Source organism: Leucoraja erinacea, chromosome 9 (assembly GCF_028641065.1).
Source record: "Leucoraja erinacea ecotype New England chromosome 9, Leri_hhj_1, whole genome shotgun sequence".
In the NCBI taxonomy this organism is placed as follows: domain Eukaryota; kingdom Metazoa; phylum Chordata; class Chondrichthyes; order Rajiformes; family Rajidae; genus Leucoraja; species Leucoraja erinaceus.
The window spans coordinates 23,314,154-23,331,820 of NC_073385.1; the positions used below are offsets into that span (position 1 = coordinate 23,314,154).

General features: G+C 41.2%; 1 protein-coding gene across 1 annotated transcript in view; it reads right to left on the bottom strand.

Moving 5' to 3' along the window:
- Positions 1-17,667, bottom strand: part of lrrc9 (leucine rich repeat containing 9) — a 142,816-nt gene that overhangs the window by 50,472 nt on the left and 74,677 nt on the right. The window contains exons 18-23 of the mRNA XM_055640334.1: positions 17,086-17,277; positions 15,155-15,280; positions 11,806-11,946; positions 10,338-10,515; positions 2,337-2,557; positions 881-1,003 (exon numbers count right to left, since the gene is read on the bottom strand). Coding sequence (XP_055496309.1) covers positions 881-1,003; positions 2,337-2,557; positions 10,338-10,515; positions 11,806-11,946; positions 15,155-15,280; positions 17,086-17,277 — 981 coding nt within the window. The remainder of the gene's footprint in view (positions 1-880; positions 1,004-2,336; positions 2,558-10,337; positions 10,516-11,805; positions 11,947-15,154; positions 15,281-17,085; positions 17,278-17,667) is intronic.

Here is a 17,667-nt window from a genome sequence, read left to right on the forward strand (position 1 = left end):
AATACTAGAATAAGTTAGTGGCTTAATTCAATCAAGTGGTGCCAGTTGACTGTGGTAGGGCCTGAATATCATCACAAATTACAAGCCAAAATCAGGGGGTAATCTGTGGCAATACTGTATCTCTACTGGATAAGCTTAATGTCTTTTTATGCCCATTTTGAACAGGCAAACAAAGTTCCACAAAGGCACATTTCCCCATCCTCCGCTGACTCTGTCCAATACGCTTCTGTAGCAGGTTAGATCTGCTTTTGCAAGGGTAAACTCTCAGAAAATGACCGAACCAGATGAAGCTCCTCGATGAGGTTGTTAATCAACTCGCCACTGTCTTCGCCGACATCTTCAACCTCTGACTTCCCCCATCGTTCCAGTCACCGAGGAAAATTAAAGTGACCTGCTTCAATGATTACCACCCAGCAGCTCCAACATTGATCATAATTAAATGCTCTGAAAGATCAGAGATGGCTAACATCTGCACCAGTCTCCCGGACAATCTATATTTGCAATTTGTGCGAGTTGCTAAGTTCCTCCAGCACTTTGTTTCTTTTCACAAGATTCCAGCATTTGCAGTTTCTTCTGTTTTCAATTAAACTGGATAACTTGGTGCAGAGTGCAAATCAAATGTAGGACTTGAGTATATTGCTGGTTAACAAAAAAGGACACAAAGTACTGGAGTAACTCTGTGGGTCAGGCAGCATCTCTGGAGAACAATGCTAGGTGACTTTTCAGGTTGTGACTTCTCATAATCTAGGACTTCATTCGTTTGCAGGGCTGAAGAATGCTGCATCTACACTTGGCCAGTCAAAAAATATAAATATTGTAAAGTATTTTTAACTTGCATTAGAATGAAAACACTTTTTTTGACAACTGAACACAGACTGACCACTATATTTCCATCAAGGGCCCTCAGTGCAGGCAGGTGAAAGATGACAAAGAGACGATAATGTTCCTGCTTAGCGACCAAAGGGTTTCCATGAAAGTCCAAAATCACAAGGTTCTCCAGATCCTAAACACCATGAAACAAAAAAAAAGTTGTCATAATTTAAGAAACAAAGTGGTCTTCAACAAATGCATAATATAATTATTTAATGAAATACAATGCAATGGTTAAAACTAAAATATGGATAATGTTAACTCTTTCTCAAGAGATACTGCCTTTCCCTTTCTAGAATGTTTCATTTTTATTTCATTGATTCATAAAGGAATACAGCTTTCTTGCTTTCTAGATTTTGTGTTCCCATTTACAATGCAATAATTTCTAACACTGCGTCTGGCATTCTGTTGGAAGGAGGGCAGATTGTGTGACAAAAAACAAACTGTTTGTGCTGAAATTAGAAAATCCTGTTTACTCAGAAAACGAGGTGCAGTGACAATAGATACATTTGAATTATCCATGTTAAATTCAATCTCAGCCACGTACAGCAGTGAGATTACCAAGATGAATGAACAGGCGAAATGCCCGATCATCTGCAGCCTTGCATGCAGTCGATTTATTGACAATACCTAAAGCAAGATTACGTTTGCAATATTAAGGGCCTTATTAGCCTGCAATGTTACTATCAATGATTTCTGTAGCTGCATGGCTAGGTTCTTCTGTTTCCGCACACCTTTAAAATTGTACTATTTTGAAAATTGTACTATTTGCAATTAGTGAAGTACCCATCTATAAATAAAGGACTGATGATCATGGAAATCAAAATAAATACCGAAAATAACTGAACTACTCAGCAAGTCAGCAATCATTTGTAAAAAAATCCATCTGATGTCAATGACCTTTCATATGTTCAAACAAAAGGTCATCAGGCTAAAATGTTAATGATTTTTCTCCCTCCCTCCAGCTGCCTGACCTGCTGTGTTTCCAGCATTTTCTGTATGCACTTCCTTATTCACTATTATAATAGAATGAATGTGTCATCCAATTCACACACAACTGTGCACCAAAATGATAACCATATAATCTATTTTTGTGATGTTGATTGAGGAATAAATGTAGGCTGAAATGTAGGAGAAATACTCCTGCTCTTTTTCAAAATAGTGGCATGGGAATCTTTCCATACTTCTCTTGGGGTAGATCGGTCTTTGATTTCAATTTCTTCTGGGAGTTAGAATATCTTCATGGTGCAACATTCCAATGCTAATATGGAGAGTTGATTTGTTTTACATCTGATCAAGTTACCTTCAAACCTATCACTTGGATATTAAAGTACTAACAAGTAATCTTTGGCTGTGCATATATTGTCTTATTCTTCCTTTGAAAATTAATTACTTTGTTCTTTGAAATATCATTTTAGAAGGTTAGAGCCAAATAGTGGAATTAATAATGTCAAAATCATGTTTACCTTTAAATGGTAGACCTCAGAGTTGAAGTGTATGCGGTTGTTTCCCAAATATAGTTCCGTTAGGGTATATAGTTTCTGCAGACCACTTAGAGAAATAATTTTGTTGAATTCAAGTGACAGATGGTGGAGATGTGTTAATTTATCTAGACCAGAATCTTCCAAACTTTTCAATTGATTATTACCAAGATTCAATCGAGTTAGATTGGTCAGCTTTGAAATTCCTATTAATAATGAAAAGATAAATAAATAAATAACTGGAAAAGACAATAAAGAATGAACTTGCATTTACAATAATAAATAATTTGTTTTTGGTTGATGCAGTGATTTAGTAAGTGTGCCATCCAGTTTGGATTAATATTACACTCTGTCCCACTTACGTGATATTTTTCAGTGACATGTGTGACGCCTGTATAGTCATGAGTAGTGGCCCAAAGAGTCGTACCTTTTACAGGTCGCCGCTGGATTTTCAACATTTTGCCATTTTTTTTTCGGCAACCTGCTGCGACTATGACAGGTGCCGGCAAGTCACCGAAAAAAATCGCGTAGATGGGACAGGCCTTTTAAACATTCACACGATATCACGAAGCCTAAACTATGACACAATGAGCGTCAACTGGTCCCAACTGCCCCCCAGCGCAGCAATCCCATTAGTTCCATTACTGTAGATCAGTGTCAGTCATGTTATGAATCATACTTTGTAGCTATGCCCACTAGTTTAACAGAAAGCTTCCCAGCCCTTTCTCCCTCAGTCTTGAGTTACGTATAAAGATGAAGTTACCTATGCTGTAACGCTAATAAAGTCTTTGGACCTTAATCACTGTGTGTGACCTTAGTTATTCCAACAACAGAAGTTTAACATGGTGTCAGAGTGTACGGACTCACTCCTTGCTTAATTATATTGCTTTTATTTTAGTTTGTTGTTTTCTCCGATTATATACTACTATAGCTTCTGCTCTCAGAAAACCAGAGATCCTGGTGTTTGACGAAGACCTCACAGAATGGTGGCGCATATTTGAAGAAGATTTCTCAATTTACATTGAAGCATCTCATCCTACTGCTGCTCCCCGTGTTCGAGCACCGGGAGCAGCAGTAGGGTGAGGTGCTTCAATGTGCTGCTTAAGAGTGTCAAACGCCCTCTGCTGTTGCTCGTGCCAGGTCCATGTAAATCATGTCAACCTCTCTGCCTTCATCAACTTCCTTAGTTACCCCCTCAAAAAATGCAACCAGATATATGATCTCCCTGCACAAAACCACATATAAGAGTCAGGAAGACATGTTGCAGCTTTATAGAACAAGTACTTTAATTTGGATACATACAGAAACCATCGAAATGCATACTGCAGGCTCCGAATCATATGTTGAACTAACCAGCAAGGCTGCCCGCATGTCACCAGTTGGTGGTGTGGGAAACCTGACATGGTTTATGGATCAGGTCATCAGCAGCAAAACCAGACACGGATCAAATCAGCAATACTGTTTGATCTACATCCCTCTTCTTGGGCTTTTACCCAAAGGGCAAACATAAAGCATGCAGGAGTAATATGTATATAAAGCTATAAAATTTAACTGTCATCTACAGTAAAACAATGGAGGATATACTGCAAGTAATATAAGTAACGTCGGTTATAGTTAATTAGAGTCCAAGATCTGCATCTAGACAAAATCCATGTATCTAGCCACAGGTTTGCTGACCTGTACTGCACGTGTACGATACAGGCCTTCAGCCGTGCCACTCACAGGAGATGTCACCACAGGTATGGTCTCCATCAGGACTTTCTTTGCAGGCAACAACTCAACCAGCACCAGTTTCGCAGGGAATTTGTCGACGGTCTTTGTCCTCATCACCAGTCCCGTTGGCACTCCTTTTGCAGGTACAGAAACAAAGTTCTGATCCCAGAACTGCTCACCGTCTGCTGTCACATGTCCCTCATTCAGATAATCGTTTCCATCCTCTCTCCATAACACATCATCTGCATCATCATCATACTGAACCTGCCTCAATGGCACCGGCTCATTTACTGGCAGAATATGTCGGCGGTTTCGTCTGTATAGAACTCCGCCAGATTATATCAAATAAGACCTTGGTTCTGGACACACCTCCTTGACCGTGTCCATACGGTCATAACCCTTCTGGGTTTGGAGACGGTCCACCTGGCCCTCTGACAATGGTTAGAGAGGACATAGAACGGTCGTAGTACGCCTTCTGCATCAGTTTTTTACGCTGCAGATGCGCCCGAACCACCTCGGGCTCGCAGACTTGTGGCTGGATCAGCTGCTTTGAGTCTGGAAGAGTAGCTCTGCTCTGTTTGGATATGAGTCGCTGAGCTGGCGAACCGAGTGTGGGATCATGTGGAACGATGCGGAAATTGAAAAGATCCAAAAACATGTCCGACCCGGCCGTGCTGGACTTCTCCATGAGCTCCTTTGCACTGCGGACAGCTCGCTCAGCCAGCCCATTCGACTGGGGGTACTCCGGACTGCTGGTGATGTGCCTAAAATCCCATTCCTTTGCAAAATCCTTGAAATGCTGGCTTGTGAATTGGCCACCCTTGTCAGACATGAGGGTTTGAAGTACCCCATAAACCGAAAAGTGCCTCGCAAGTTTCTTGACGACTGCCGCAGCGAATGCTGAGGGGAGCAGATCGATCTCAAGTCACCTGGAGTAAGAGTCAACCAGAACCAAGTATTGGTTGCCATGCCAGTCGAAAATGTCAGTAGCCACCATAGACCATGGCAAGTCAGGAACACGGTGCTGCAAAAGGGGCTCTTTCTGTTGATGTGGAGCCATGCTGTTGCACACTGGTGTATATAATCTGACATGGCAGGCCAGAAAAATATGCTCTTTGCTCATTGCACTGAGCAAAAGGGGCTCTTTCTGTTGATGTGGAGCCCCTTTCTGTTGATGGGGGGGGGGGTTAAAACGGGGTTTTTTCCCCAACCTGGTCCTGAATTATATTTGTTGGAGTGCTAGATTTTGCTAAAGAATCGTTCCCACGGCCGTTCTGTGTGTTTTTAAAAAAAATTCACCCGACAAGACAAGTTAATCGCTGGAATGATTTTAAAAGCAGCTTCTGAAGCCGTCAATGCTGACAACTGGGACGGATTTTATGGAGGACCAGGTAAAAGAAAGTAGTTTATTTTTATGTATAAAAGTGTTTCTTAAGATGTATTTAATTCACATTTTAAGTTGCGAAACGGTGATTTTTCCCCCCCCCCGAAGAACCGGCAGTGTATTTGCTGCAGATATGGGGGTATAAATTCACCGCAACCTCAACGTTCTAAATGTTCCCGTTCCAGAAAATCCCACTCGCAAGCTGATTTAAATGGCCATTAATTTACAGGTATTAAACATTAAATTCCTTCCATTTGGCCTATAAACCCATGACAATGAGATTTAAAAATTATGTTATATTCTGAATTCTTGTGTGAATGTTATTTGGACACTTAGGCTATTTAAAAATGTTAATCTATTCTTAAGAAATGGATAGATGTTTAGATCTAGTAATTGAATTTTGTAATTAGCTACAATTAGGTAACTAACTAATTATATGCTTTAATTTCAAGTCATCTAAGTAAGATTGTTTCATATTTGTTTCAGAATACTTCAATCTATAATAACTGAAAATTTCTTTCAGTTCTCTTAAATTTTAAGAAAGTTATCGGCCTTTAAATGTTCTTGATCACAGCTTTTGTGTTATCGGCCTTTAAATGTTCTCGATCACAGCTTTTGTGTTCATAGCAAAAGGATTTGAGTATAGGATTTGAGTATAGGAGCAGGGTGGTTCTACTGCAGTTGTACAGGGTCTTGGTGAGACCACACCTGGAGTGTTGCGTACAGTTTTGGTCTCCTAATCTGAGGAAGGACATTATTGCCATAGAGGGAGTGCAGAGAAGGTTCACCAGACTGATTCCTGGGATGTCAGGACTTTCATATGAAGAAAGGCTGGATAGACTTGGTTTGTACTCGCTAGAATTTAGAAGGTTGAGGGGGGATCTTATAGAAACGTACAAAATTCTTAAGGGGTTGGACAGGCTAGATGCAGGAAGATTGTTCCCGATGTTGGGGAAGTCCAGGACAAGGGGTCACAGTTTAAGGATAAAGGGGAAATCTTTTAGGACCGAGATGAGGAAAACTTTTTTCACACAGAGAGTGGTGAATCTCTGGAATTCTCTGCCGCAGAAGGTAGTTGAGGCCAGTTCATTGGCTATATTTAAGATGGAGTTAGATATGGCCCTTGTGGCTAAAGGGATCAGGGGGTATGGAGAGAAGGCAGGGACAGGATACTGAGTTGGATGATCAGCCATGATCATATTGAATGGCGGTGCAGGCTCGAAGGGCCGAATGGCCTACTCCTGCACCTACTTTCTATGTTTCTAAGTCAATGAAAAAGCAATAGGGAACAAGATGCCAATTTCCGAGTATGAAAATGGCCATAACTTTTTTAATACTGAAGATATGAAAGTGAATTAGGTGTTAAATTAAACTTCTTTTTATGCTTTATCTGATGGGATAAATTAAAAACTTGATTTTTAAAATCTCAAAATTTTGTAACATTGCTACCTTGTGGCCCTTTTTGATAACCCGACCTTCAATGGCCAGCTCGTCTCAGACAGAAAAGTAAAGCCGAACAGCAAGCGTAGCGAATGCTGATTGCCAGGTCTTCCATGGTTGTTAACTGAGGCGAGCATCTGCAGGGTGGCATCTTCTGTCGTGCGAACCACCAAAGTACCCAGATGTGAAGGATGAGTGAAATCAATTGCCATGACGTCAAATGTGTCTATTTCTGATGTGTGCTGGGCGCTCGATCTCCTGGGAGCACGGGATAAGGTGTCTGCCTGATACATGTGTTTACCCTGCTTGTAAGTGAAAGAGATATCATACTTCTGGAGCTGCAGCATAATTCTTTGCAGCCACGCTGGTGTATAGGCTTGTTTAAAATGATAACAAAAGGTTGGTGGTCAGTCTCTACGGTAACAATTTTGCCAAAAATATAATCGTTGAATTTAACACATGCAAAGACCATTGCCAGTAATTCCTTCTCGATCTGAGCACCTCGTCTCCGTGTCCGTCACCGTCACCGTCCTGGAGGCATAAGCAACAGGCTGCTCATCCTGCAGACATGCTGCACCGAGGCCGTACTGGGATGCGTCACAGGTTAAAGTAACAGGTTTATTGACACCATAATAAGCCAGGGTAGGTGAGCATGACATCTGACGTTTTAGTGTCAAACGCATGTTGCTGCTGTTTGCGCTATGCCCAGGCATTATCCTTGGGAGTAAGCTGTCACAAGGAAGCCGAGATCTCGCTGAAGTTGGGAACAAATTTTCCGAGGTAATTAACCATCCCCAGAAATTTCTGCAGGCGTGCAACATCAGTGGGTGTGGGCATTTCGATAACACCCACAGTCTTAGAAGGATCCGCCTTGAGACCATCAGCCGTGAAAATATGCCCTACGTTAACACGGAACCAACATTTTTGGAGATTCAGTTTTAAATTCACTTCCCTGGCACGTTCAAGTACCTTCTTCAAGTTGGCATCATATTGTTCCATTTCTTTGCCACTAACAATGATATCATCCACGATGATAGCACAAGGGTATCTGTTAAACAGTTGCTCCATGGAGCGCTGAAACACCTCACTGGCTGAACGGATCCCAAACGGCATGCGCAAAAATCTGTAGCGGTCAAAACCAGTGCTGAAGGTGGTACACATAGATGATGCATCATCCAGGGGAATCAGCCAGAAGAAGCTCTTGGCATCTAATACAGAGAATACTTGTGGCTTACCCATGTGGGCAGCTACCTCGTCCACGGTACGCATGGGGTGATGGGGCCTTTCGAGTGAGGTGTTCAGGTCCCTCGGATTAATACATGTACGAATCTCCTGTTTATTCTTCTTTGTAGCAGCCACCATCGAGGACACCCAGTCTGTGGGTTCTGAAAGAGACTTGATGACTCCCAATGCCACCATCCCATCCAGTTCGGCTTTGACCCGGTCTCTCATGGCAATAGGTACATGCTGAGCAGGACGAACCACAGGACGCACCTCTGAATCTAAAGACATAGAGTAAGTTATTGGTAGCTTGCCAAGTTCTTCAATGAAAAGATCGTGGTAATCCATGAGAATACGCTGTGTAGAATCCGGAACTGGAGTTAGTTGATGCACAGCCTTGCTAAAGGTAACCAGTCACATATATTTGCAGGCATCATAGCCTAAAAGTGGAATAACATTGCGGTCAACGACATAGAATCGCACCCTGTATGGTTAATCCCCTAGGTGGCACTGCAGCTTCACAATACAGACCATATTGATCTTGCTTCCCCCATATGCGAGAAGAGTAACATTGGTGGGTTTTAATAGCTCTGCGTTCCTCAGATGATTAAACTGTTCCCAAGACAGAACATTGCATTTCGTTCCAGTGATGATTTTCATCTCGATCACTTTATTGTTTACTGTTACGGTGACCATTGGCTCACTATTCTGCACATTTTTTGTGATAATAAAATGTACCTGCAGAACGATTCCATCGACCTTTGGCCTCTTGTCCATGCTGCTATCAGACAAATCGACAGGGGCTCAGCCTGCAGCAAATTTATGGGCTGCTTTGTCTGCCCTCAGTTAGGTCGGGATCTGCAGCATCTCCAGAAATGTTTACGCCTCTTGCATCCATGACAAACTTGACCAAAGGCAGGGCACTTCTCTCTCTTGGCCAAGTACCCCCCACCACAGTTACATTTTTGAATAAAACAAGCTGCAGGATAATTAAGCTGTCTCTGCCTTGTTAATTCTTACCAGGGTTGACTGGGAGATTACATGTAATTCAACGATTACATTTTTGGCAAAGCTTTTACCGAAGGGACCGACCACCAACCGGTCTCTAATAAATTCGTCTTTGAGATCACCAGATCTGCAAGTTCCTGCAGCCTTCTTTATAGCAAATGATTCAATAGTTTCACCCTCATTCTGTTATCTTGAGGAAGATTTCACATGTTCGATAAGTGGATTATCTTGAGGGTCACACAATTCTCCAAACTTTATCTTGAGACACTCCGGGTCATCTGGCGACTCAGCCGAGATGATGCACCATCGGCAGGTTGATGAGTTATTGCCTCAGTATATACAAACTGTTGTGTTCATTCGTAAGCTTCATTTCCTGCGAGGAGAAGGAGCATGCTTGCACGGAACATTGCCGGCTTGTCATAGTTGCAGCAATGAACAAATCATACTGTTGCTAAAAAGTACGTCACCGTTGTCCGATTCTGCTATCGAAAACTGGTGGGTCATGTTTTCTGAAAGCTTCAGCCATATTTGAGACTATGAAAAGCCTTGTAAATAACAGCGGGTCAAACCAAAATCTGACTTCTGACACCATGTGCAAAGTACTTATGATACAGAGTCATTATATATCATAACAAGTACTTTAATTTGGATACTAACAGAAACCATCGAAATGCATACTGCAGGCTCCGAATCAAATGTTGAACTAACCTGCATGGCTGCTCGCATGCCGCCAGGTAGTGGTGTGGAAAACCTGATATGGATTATGGATCAGGTCATCACCAGCAAATCCTGACATGGATCAAATCAGTAATACTGTTTGATCTACAATGACCTCAAAATTAGATTTTTAAGAAAGAACCGTGACTTCTCCAATTTCAGGTAGTCCTTGCTTTCTCCCTCTTCCCCTACCCTTCCCAGCTCTCCCACAGTCTCCACCTCTTCCTTTCTTCTTACCACCCCCACCCCCACTCCCACATCAGTCTGAAGAAGGGTCTCGACCCGAAACATCACCTATTCCTTCGCTCCATAGATGCGGCCTCACCCGCTGAGTTTCTCCAGCATTTTCGTCTACTTTCAAAATTAGATTTAATCAAATTAAACTAAATGGAATTGAAAATTTACTGCTGACAGATCGAAAACACGATTCGGGTCAGTCTCTTCCTTCCCCTTAACTGCAAGGAAAATTCTGAAAACAAGACTTTTGGAAATTTAAATGGTACCTTCAAGTTTAGTAATTAAGTTGTCTTCCAGCGAAAGCTCTTCAAGATTAAGGCACTGATCCAAGCCTTCGAGTCTACGAATCATGTTGTTATTAAATGAAGCCCAACGCAAATTCTCCAGTTTATTGAGGTTAGAGAGCCGTGAAATATTCTGCCCATCCAAATTTAATGCAGTAATCTGCACAGAAAATCTCGATTAACATATAAAAGAAAGCAGATTTGTTATAACTGGTTTATCTTTTAATCACCATCTAATCCAAGAGTTACAGATCTAAGAGTTATAATTCCCAAACCATTTTTTCTAGTTTTATATTTCAGTGTAACAAGAATTAGGCTTATATCAAGTTCTCGATTAACTTTTGAGAAATTACCATATTACCTTCTGATATACCTATCTTTTATTTTAGGTCATAAGGTCGTAAGGAATAGGAGTAGAATTAGGCCATTCGGCCCATCGTCTAGTCCGCCATTCAAACATGGCTGATCGACCAGAGGACATAAGTTCAAGATGAAGCGGGAAAGATTTAATAGGAATCTGAGGGGTAACATTTTCACACAAAGTGTGGTGGGTGTATGGAACCAGCTGCCAGAGGAGGTAGTTGAGGCTGGGACTATCCCATCTTTTAAGAAACAGTTAGACAGGTACATGGATAGAACAGGTTTGGAGGGACATGGACCAAGTGCATGCAAGTCGGACTAGTGTAGCTGGGACATTGTTGGCCGGTGTGGGCAAGCTGGGCCGAAGGGCCTGTTTCCACACTGTATCACTCTATGACTATGACTCTATCTATCTCTCCATCCTAACCCCATTCTCCTGCCTTCTCCCCATAACTTCTGACACCTGTACTAATCAAGAATCTATCAATCTCTGCCTTACAAATATCCAGACGGCCTCCACAGCCTTCTGTGGCAAATAATTCCACAGATTCATCACCCTCTGACTAAAGAAATGTATCCTCATCTCCTTCCTTAAAGAACATCCTTTATTTCTGAGGCTATGACCTCTAGTCCTAGACTCTCCCATTAGTGGAAACATTCTCTCCACATCCACTCTATCTAACCTCTCATTATTCTGTATGTTTTCAGATAATTTTAGAGCATCATAGCAAATCTTAATTACAAAATTACAAATGACAATTTAACAATTGGCTGATTCGAATAGTACACTCAAATTTAAGTTGAATGGGTAGTTAGATTGATTAGTAGGACTGGATGTTACATTCCCTAATATTCACTACAATTGACATTCTTGGTATGACCACTAGGTGAATTTGCTAACAATCAGACACAATTAAATTATACTGAAATCAAATCTCATCCTAGTAAGGATATTTTGTACTGATGCATACATATTTTGTTACAATACGACTGGACATAATTTTGCAGACAGGGTACAATTCCTCCAAGTGACACATTTAGTGCTGGGCATACAACTTTAATAAGTCGGATGTCAAGAATTTTTATAAACCTTAGATAACCAGCTTGTACTTTGGTCCACAGGTAGATTTGGCTTGTTTTTGCTGAACCGAGTCAGGATCTGAGCACAGTTCATTAAACTGAGGCTACGATGGGGCACTTCATCTGTCCGTGAAGAAGCCAATAAAGATACCTGGAAGAGAAAGGAAAACGATTTTATCTTTGGTGATGAAAACTAAAATGAATGCATCATTACAGAGAGGATTATTGTTTATGTTTGTAAACTCTATTCACTTTCTACCAATTGTATCCTCTTCTCAAACTAGTGTTCCAGGTTGCTGCAAACGTTTGACAACGTTGACAATCTATTTGTCCACAAAGTGTGCTTGGAACACTACATCTTCTATATTACATTGTCTTAGTCTAAAGTAACATCATTCATTTCCACCACTACGATACCTCCCCACTCAGCCAAGTCTCACTTTACCTGCAAAGCCCCCACAGGAGATATCAGCAGTAGAAGAACTGAGAAACCGCAGAGTTACATAAAGCTAAGAAGAGGAAAATAATTGTTTTAGGGATGGTGTATATGTTCAAAGGTCATCATGGAGTCATTATCGACACCAAGGTTGTATCGAGTTTGGTTCAGCCTCAGGTGGTCACCAAGAAGAGGGACAAAGTGAGAGGTTTAATGACAAGAGCCTGTGATGGGGGGAGAGAGGGGGGGGAGAGAGGGGGGGGGGGGGGGGGGGAGGGGGGAGAGAGAGAGAGGAGGGGAGAGAGAGAGGAGAGAGAGAGAGAGAGGGAGAGAGAGAGGAGGGGGAGAGAGAGAGAGAGAGAGAGAGAGGAGAGAGAGAGAGAGAGAGGGAGAGAGAGAGAGAGAGAGGGGGGAGAGAGAGGAGAGAGAGAGAGAGAGAGAGGAGAGAGAGAGAGAGAGAGAGAGAGGGGGGGAGAGAGCGCTGGGGGGGAGAGAGCGCGCTGGGGGGGGGGGGGGGGGGGGGGGGGGGGGGAGAGAGGTGACACACATGTTACAGCCAGGACATTCCGATACGCTCTGGCAGTCCTTGACGTCAACAATCAGGTAGTTACACCAGCAGAATCTTCTGTCGATCCCACTTCTAACACCATATAAACGTGTAAACAAGAGAATCACACGACATGTAATCCAAGATCATGTTTAATTGATATGCAAACTATAGCAGTACAGTAGATTGTTAGTCGTCAGAGCATCCTGATTGCTTCCAGAACTGAGCAGTGTAGGAAGTGTGTGTTAATATAAATGATACAGTACAGTTAGTGATGCTAACCTATTATGATTGGTTGTCATATATAAGCCAATCTACAGTGATCCCCGATAGAAAGCGACCCCAGAAAGAAAATGACTCCCGGGGGAGGGGCTTTCTGGAGCGCTAGTATGGGTGTTGTGGGCTGAAGGAACTGGTTTCCAGAAGGCTAGTATGGACATTGTGGGCCGAATGGATTCTTGGGCTGACGGCTCAGTCACTCAAGCCTGTTGTGCTTGCAGCTAACTCACTCACGGCTGGTGGGCTGGCAGTTGAAATTCCATTTCAAGAAGGGTGCAAGGCCACCAAATTCAAGTGCAGTTTCATACCATTTCAAGCAGGGTGCAAGGCCACTAAAGACAGCGAGTCATGACCTCTCCCTCCTCCATCTTGCAGAGATTGAGCCACGCCCACACTTCTGGGTTTTATAGTCCTTCCCTCCTCCCACCAGAAGGGGCACTGCCTTCATGGCGTGATTGACAAGAGAGAGAATCTCAGAATTTTGTAAACACTAATAACTCTTATTTTTCATCGATGGGAAAAATCCTCGGCAGCTGATGAGCAGAGGGGGACTCTGAGTAAGATGGCCAAAGATCACAGCCGTACGTGGTAGCGTTTTTTCTAAAATCAATTTAAAGTGCAAACAGGTAGTGGTCAAGATTAGACTTTTAATTATATAGAAGGCAAGGCAACTTTAATTCGGCATGGCAACTTTAATTAGGCAAGGCAACTTTAATTAGGCTAGGCAACTTTAAATAGGCAACACAGCTTTAGCATTTCCAAACCAAAGGCAACACAGCTTTAGCATTTCCAAACCAAAGGCAACACAGCTTTAGCATTTCCAAACTATATTTTCAAACCGCATTAAGGGCACTGACAGGTCAGTAAAACCACTTACAGTTTAGTAATAATAATAATAATAATCTTTATTTATATAGCACTTTTCAACAAAACCAGTATTTGAACCAAAGTGCTTTACAGAGATTGATTAAATTAATTGAACAGATCAAATGTCAATATATCCATACAAAACAAAAAAGAGAAAAAAGAAAAAAGACACAGAACAGTACACTATAAGACATGTGTTCAGTGTTATTCACAGCTCAGACAGAGACATGACCCTCTCGCTCTCCCATCTTACAGAGACTGACTGAGGCACAACACTTCCGGGATTTATAGTCCCTCCGGAAGGGGCGTGGCCTTCAGGAGAGCGAATCCCAAATTTTTTTAAACACAATTACTCTTTTTTATTTTACATCGATGGGAAAAATCCTCCTGTCCTGCGCAGCGGAGGGGGACGTCGAGTAAGATGGCCAAAAATTACAGATAAAGAAGCAAGTCAAATTAGTTGAAGTCAAGTTTGTTCTCATCATATAGTCAAAAGAAAATCCACAGTAGAAACATAGAAACATAGAAAATAGGTGCAGGAGTAACATAGAAACGTAGAAAATAGGTACAGGAGTAGGCCATTCGGCCCTTCGAGCCTGCACCGCCATTTAATATGATCATGGCTGATCATCCAACTCAGTATCCTGTTCCTGCCTTCTCTCCATACCCCCTGATCCCTTTAGCCACAAGGGCCACATCTAGCTCCCTCTTAAATATAGCCAATGAACTGGCCTCAACTACCTTCTGCGGCAGAGAATTCCAGAGATTCACCACTCTCTGTGTGAAAAAAGTTTTCCTCATCTCGGTCCTAAAAGATTTCCCCCTTATCCTTAAACTGTGACCCCTTGTTCTGGACTTCCCCAACATCGGGAACAATCTTCCTGCATCTAGCCTGTCCAACCCCTTAAGAATTTTGTAAGTTTCTATAAGATCCCCCCTCAATCTTCTAAATTCTAGCGAGTACAAACCGAGTCTATCCAGTCTTTCTTCATATGAAAGTCCTGACATCCCAGGAATCAGTCTGATAAACCTTCTCTGTACTCTGTACTCCCTCTATGGCAAGAATGTCCATTCGGCCCTTCGAGCCAGCACCGCCATTGAATATGATCATGGCTGATCATCCAAAATTAGTACCCCATTCTGGCTTTTTCCTCATATCCCTTGATTCCCTTAACCCCAAGATCTAAATCTAACTCTTAGTACAATTAGTATGATCAATGATGGTCATACCTGTGTTAGCTTAAATCCAGTAGTTACACACAAGGCTTCTGTAACTTCTTCCTGTGTTACAATGGACCCATTCAAATAAGTGAGGGCCTTTAATTGGCCAATGGCTATCGTCCGTAATAATGCATGCTGTTCAAATATTATAGGTAAAAAGAGTAATTAGACTTTCTGGTATTAATTAAGTGACAATTAATATTTTAAAGAAAACAATATTGATAAATGTTATAAAAACATTTATTTAAAAAAACTGTAACTGTACAACTAAATTTATGTCACAACCAATTTTGACTGCATCACCTGGCTCTCTTCAGCATTTCAGATACAAGTCCACGACATACATGGACCACCCGATGTTTCTTTTACTAGCTCTGACACTGAAATCAATGAGAAGCCCAAATGGAATTCAATGGCGGACATGCTGAGAGTCCCAATATTATTCTGAGTAATAATTTATTTGCTGCTATGTCTGACCCCTCAGTGACCTTGCTCATTTGAATGATGATTCTCAGTATGTAGAATGGGGAAGGCAATGCTTCTGTTTAAATATGTTTTAACGTATGTTGCATAAATTAAAAAAATAAAATAATGTTCTTTTGTTGCATTTTTTCTTTACATTTTGAAAGTCAGAGACTTTAAAAAACTGTTAAAAAACATAACAATTTTGGTAGAAACCCAAGTTCCTCCCTTGCTTTGTCTTCCATCAAAACTTGTCAAGGTCATCTCAGGCCTATTGTCATCATCACCCAACTCCAAGGAGCAGAGGGGCAGCAACTTCAACCAAGCTAAGAGTGGATAAGCTGGAACCATGTGTGATGCCTAAAATGTAAGAAGATCCAGTGCAACATCATTGAGTTGACTCTCTCCAGAGATGCTGCCTGTCCCGCTGAGTTACTCCAGCATTTTGTGTCTAACTTGGATTCAAACCAGCATCTGCAGTTCTTTCCTGCACAAATCATTGAGCTGTTATTCTCATATCCCCACAACAGATTACAGATCTTCATGCCATTCACCATGAACTGGAAAAGCTGGTAAATATTCAGCTTTTAACATGTAGAACTTCAATGTTACTCAAATAAAAGCACATTTTGTATAAATATTTGACTAAGCCAAACTGGTTTATTACCATGTTGCATAAATATAATTAAAGTGCTTTTGGTACCTCCATGTAATTGATATTGAAAATTCAGAAAGGATTGTGCTTAAACCTGCATCTCTCCAGTCCACTATTCTATGGATCAGAGTGCAAATAGACTTACCTTTTATCTAGTTGCACCCTTTGAAAATGGAAAAAGATAATGAAGTAAAATAGCATAAGAGAGATTTGTTCATTGCAAAATGTGGTATAGTTCAACCCATTACACAATATTTTGCAGCTGACTTGGAAATCTGTCATAATATTAAATAGTCAATGCAGTGAAAATTAAATGAAATACACAATATGCTGAGTTGCTGCTAAATTATCTAGGTTTTTGCAACAATTAACTCAAAGGAAGGAGCATAGCTTATGAACCAAAGAGGGGCATTAATAAGCTGGGGAATAGTATGCCAGTAACATTTTAATTTTGTATTCACTGCTTGAAAATGCAGTAACATGCAAAGCCAAGACATCAGATGCTATTGGATTGGCCTGACACAAGGGGGAAGCCTTTACTTTGTTCAAAGAGAAAAGATTAATTGTAATTATGTCCTACTGTGGGGGGGTGGGGGGAGAATATATTTTTGTGCAGGTAGTTGAAAAAAAAAGTGTAACATGATCGAATTTCCAGGTCTAATTGAATGAAAAATAACCACGTGATAAACATAAAACATTGTAGGGGACTGAATTAAGGCTGCATTGTAAACATTTGGGTATATGCAACATTTAATAGTAGACGATAGGCACGGTGCTTTATAAAATGTTTAGTCTTTATGACTGATACCTCAATGAAAAATACCTTTTTCCAAGGGTTGTGGCGGAGATCAAGTGTAAGAAGGTCTGAAGCATGTTTACGAAGGACTCCAATTTCTTCTTTAATGTATGTCAGTTGATTCCAACTCACGTCCAAATATTTAAGTGTTTCCGTTCCTTTTAATCCATCCAATGTTAACAAATGATTGTGGCTTGCATCCAAGTATTTTAATTGTTGCTGTAGAATTTTAAAACAATGTGATAAGGATCATTTATCTAGAAATGTTTCGGTAGCCTAAAGGTACACTGTAAGGCTGCAGCAGTAGTAGGATCTTGACCATTATCATGGATAACCATTTGTACATAGTTAGTTAAATTACTTGGATGCCTTTAAAAGCTGAGTTGCACAGAGAATGATATCATTCTGTTAGGTTTAATGATTTGCTTACTTAAATTTCTGAAGCGGCATTAAATGGTCCTGAAATGGTCTTCATCATTTTTTTGTTATATTTCACGAAAATAGGAATCTCAATTGCATTTGCGGTGAAAAGCATTATAAATCAATTGCAGCAAGTAAGAATTTCATTATTCCGTTTCACATGCTCTTGTCCCTTGAATGTCGAGGCAA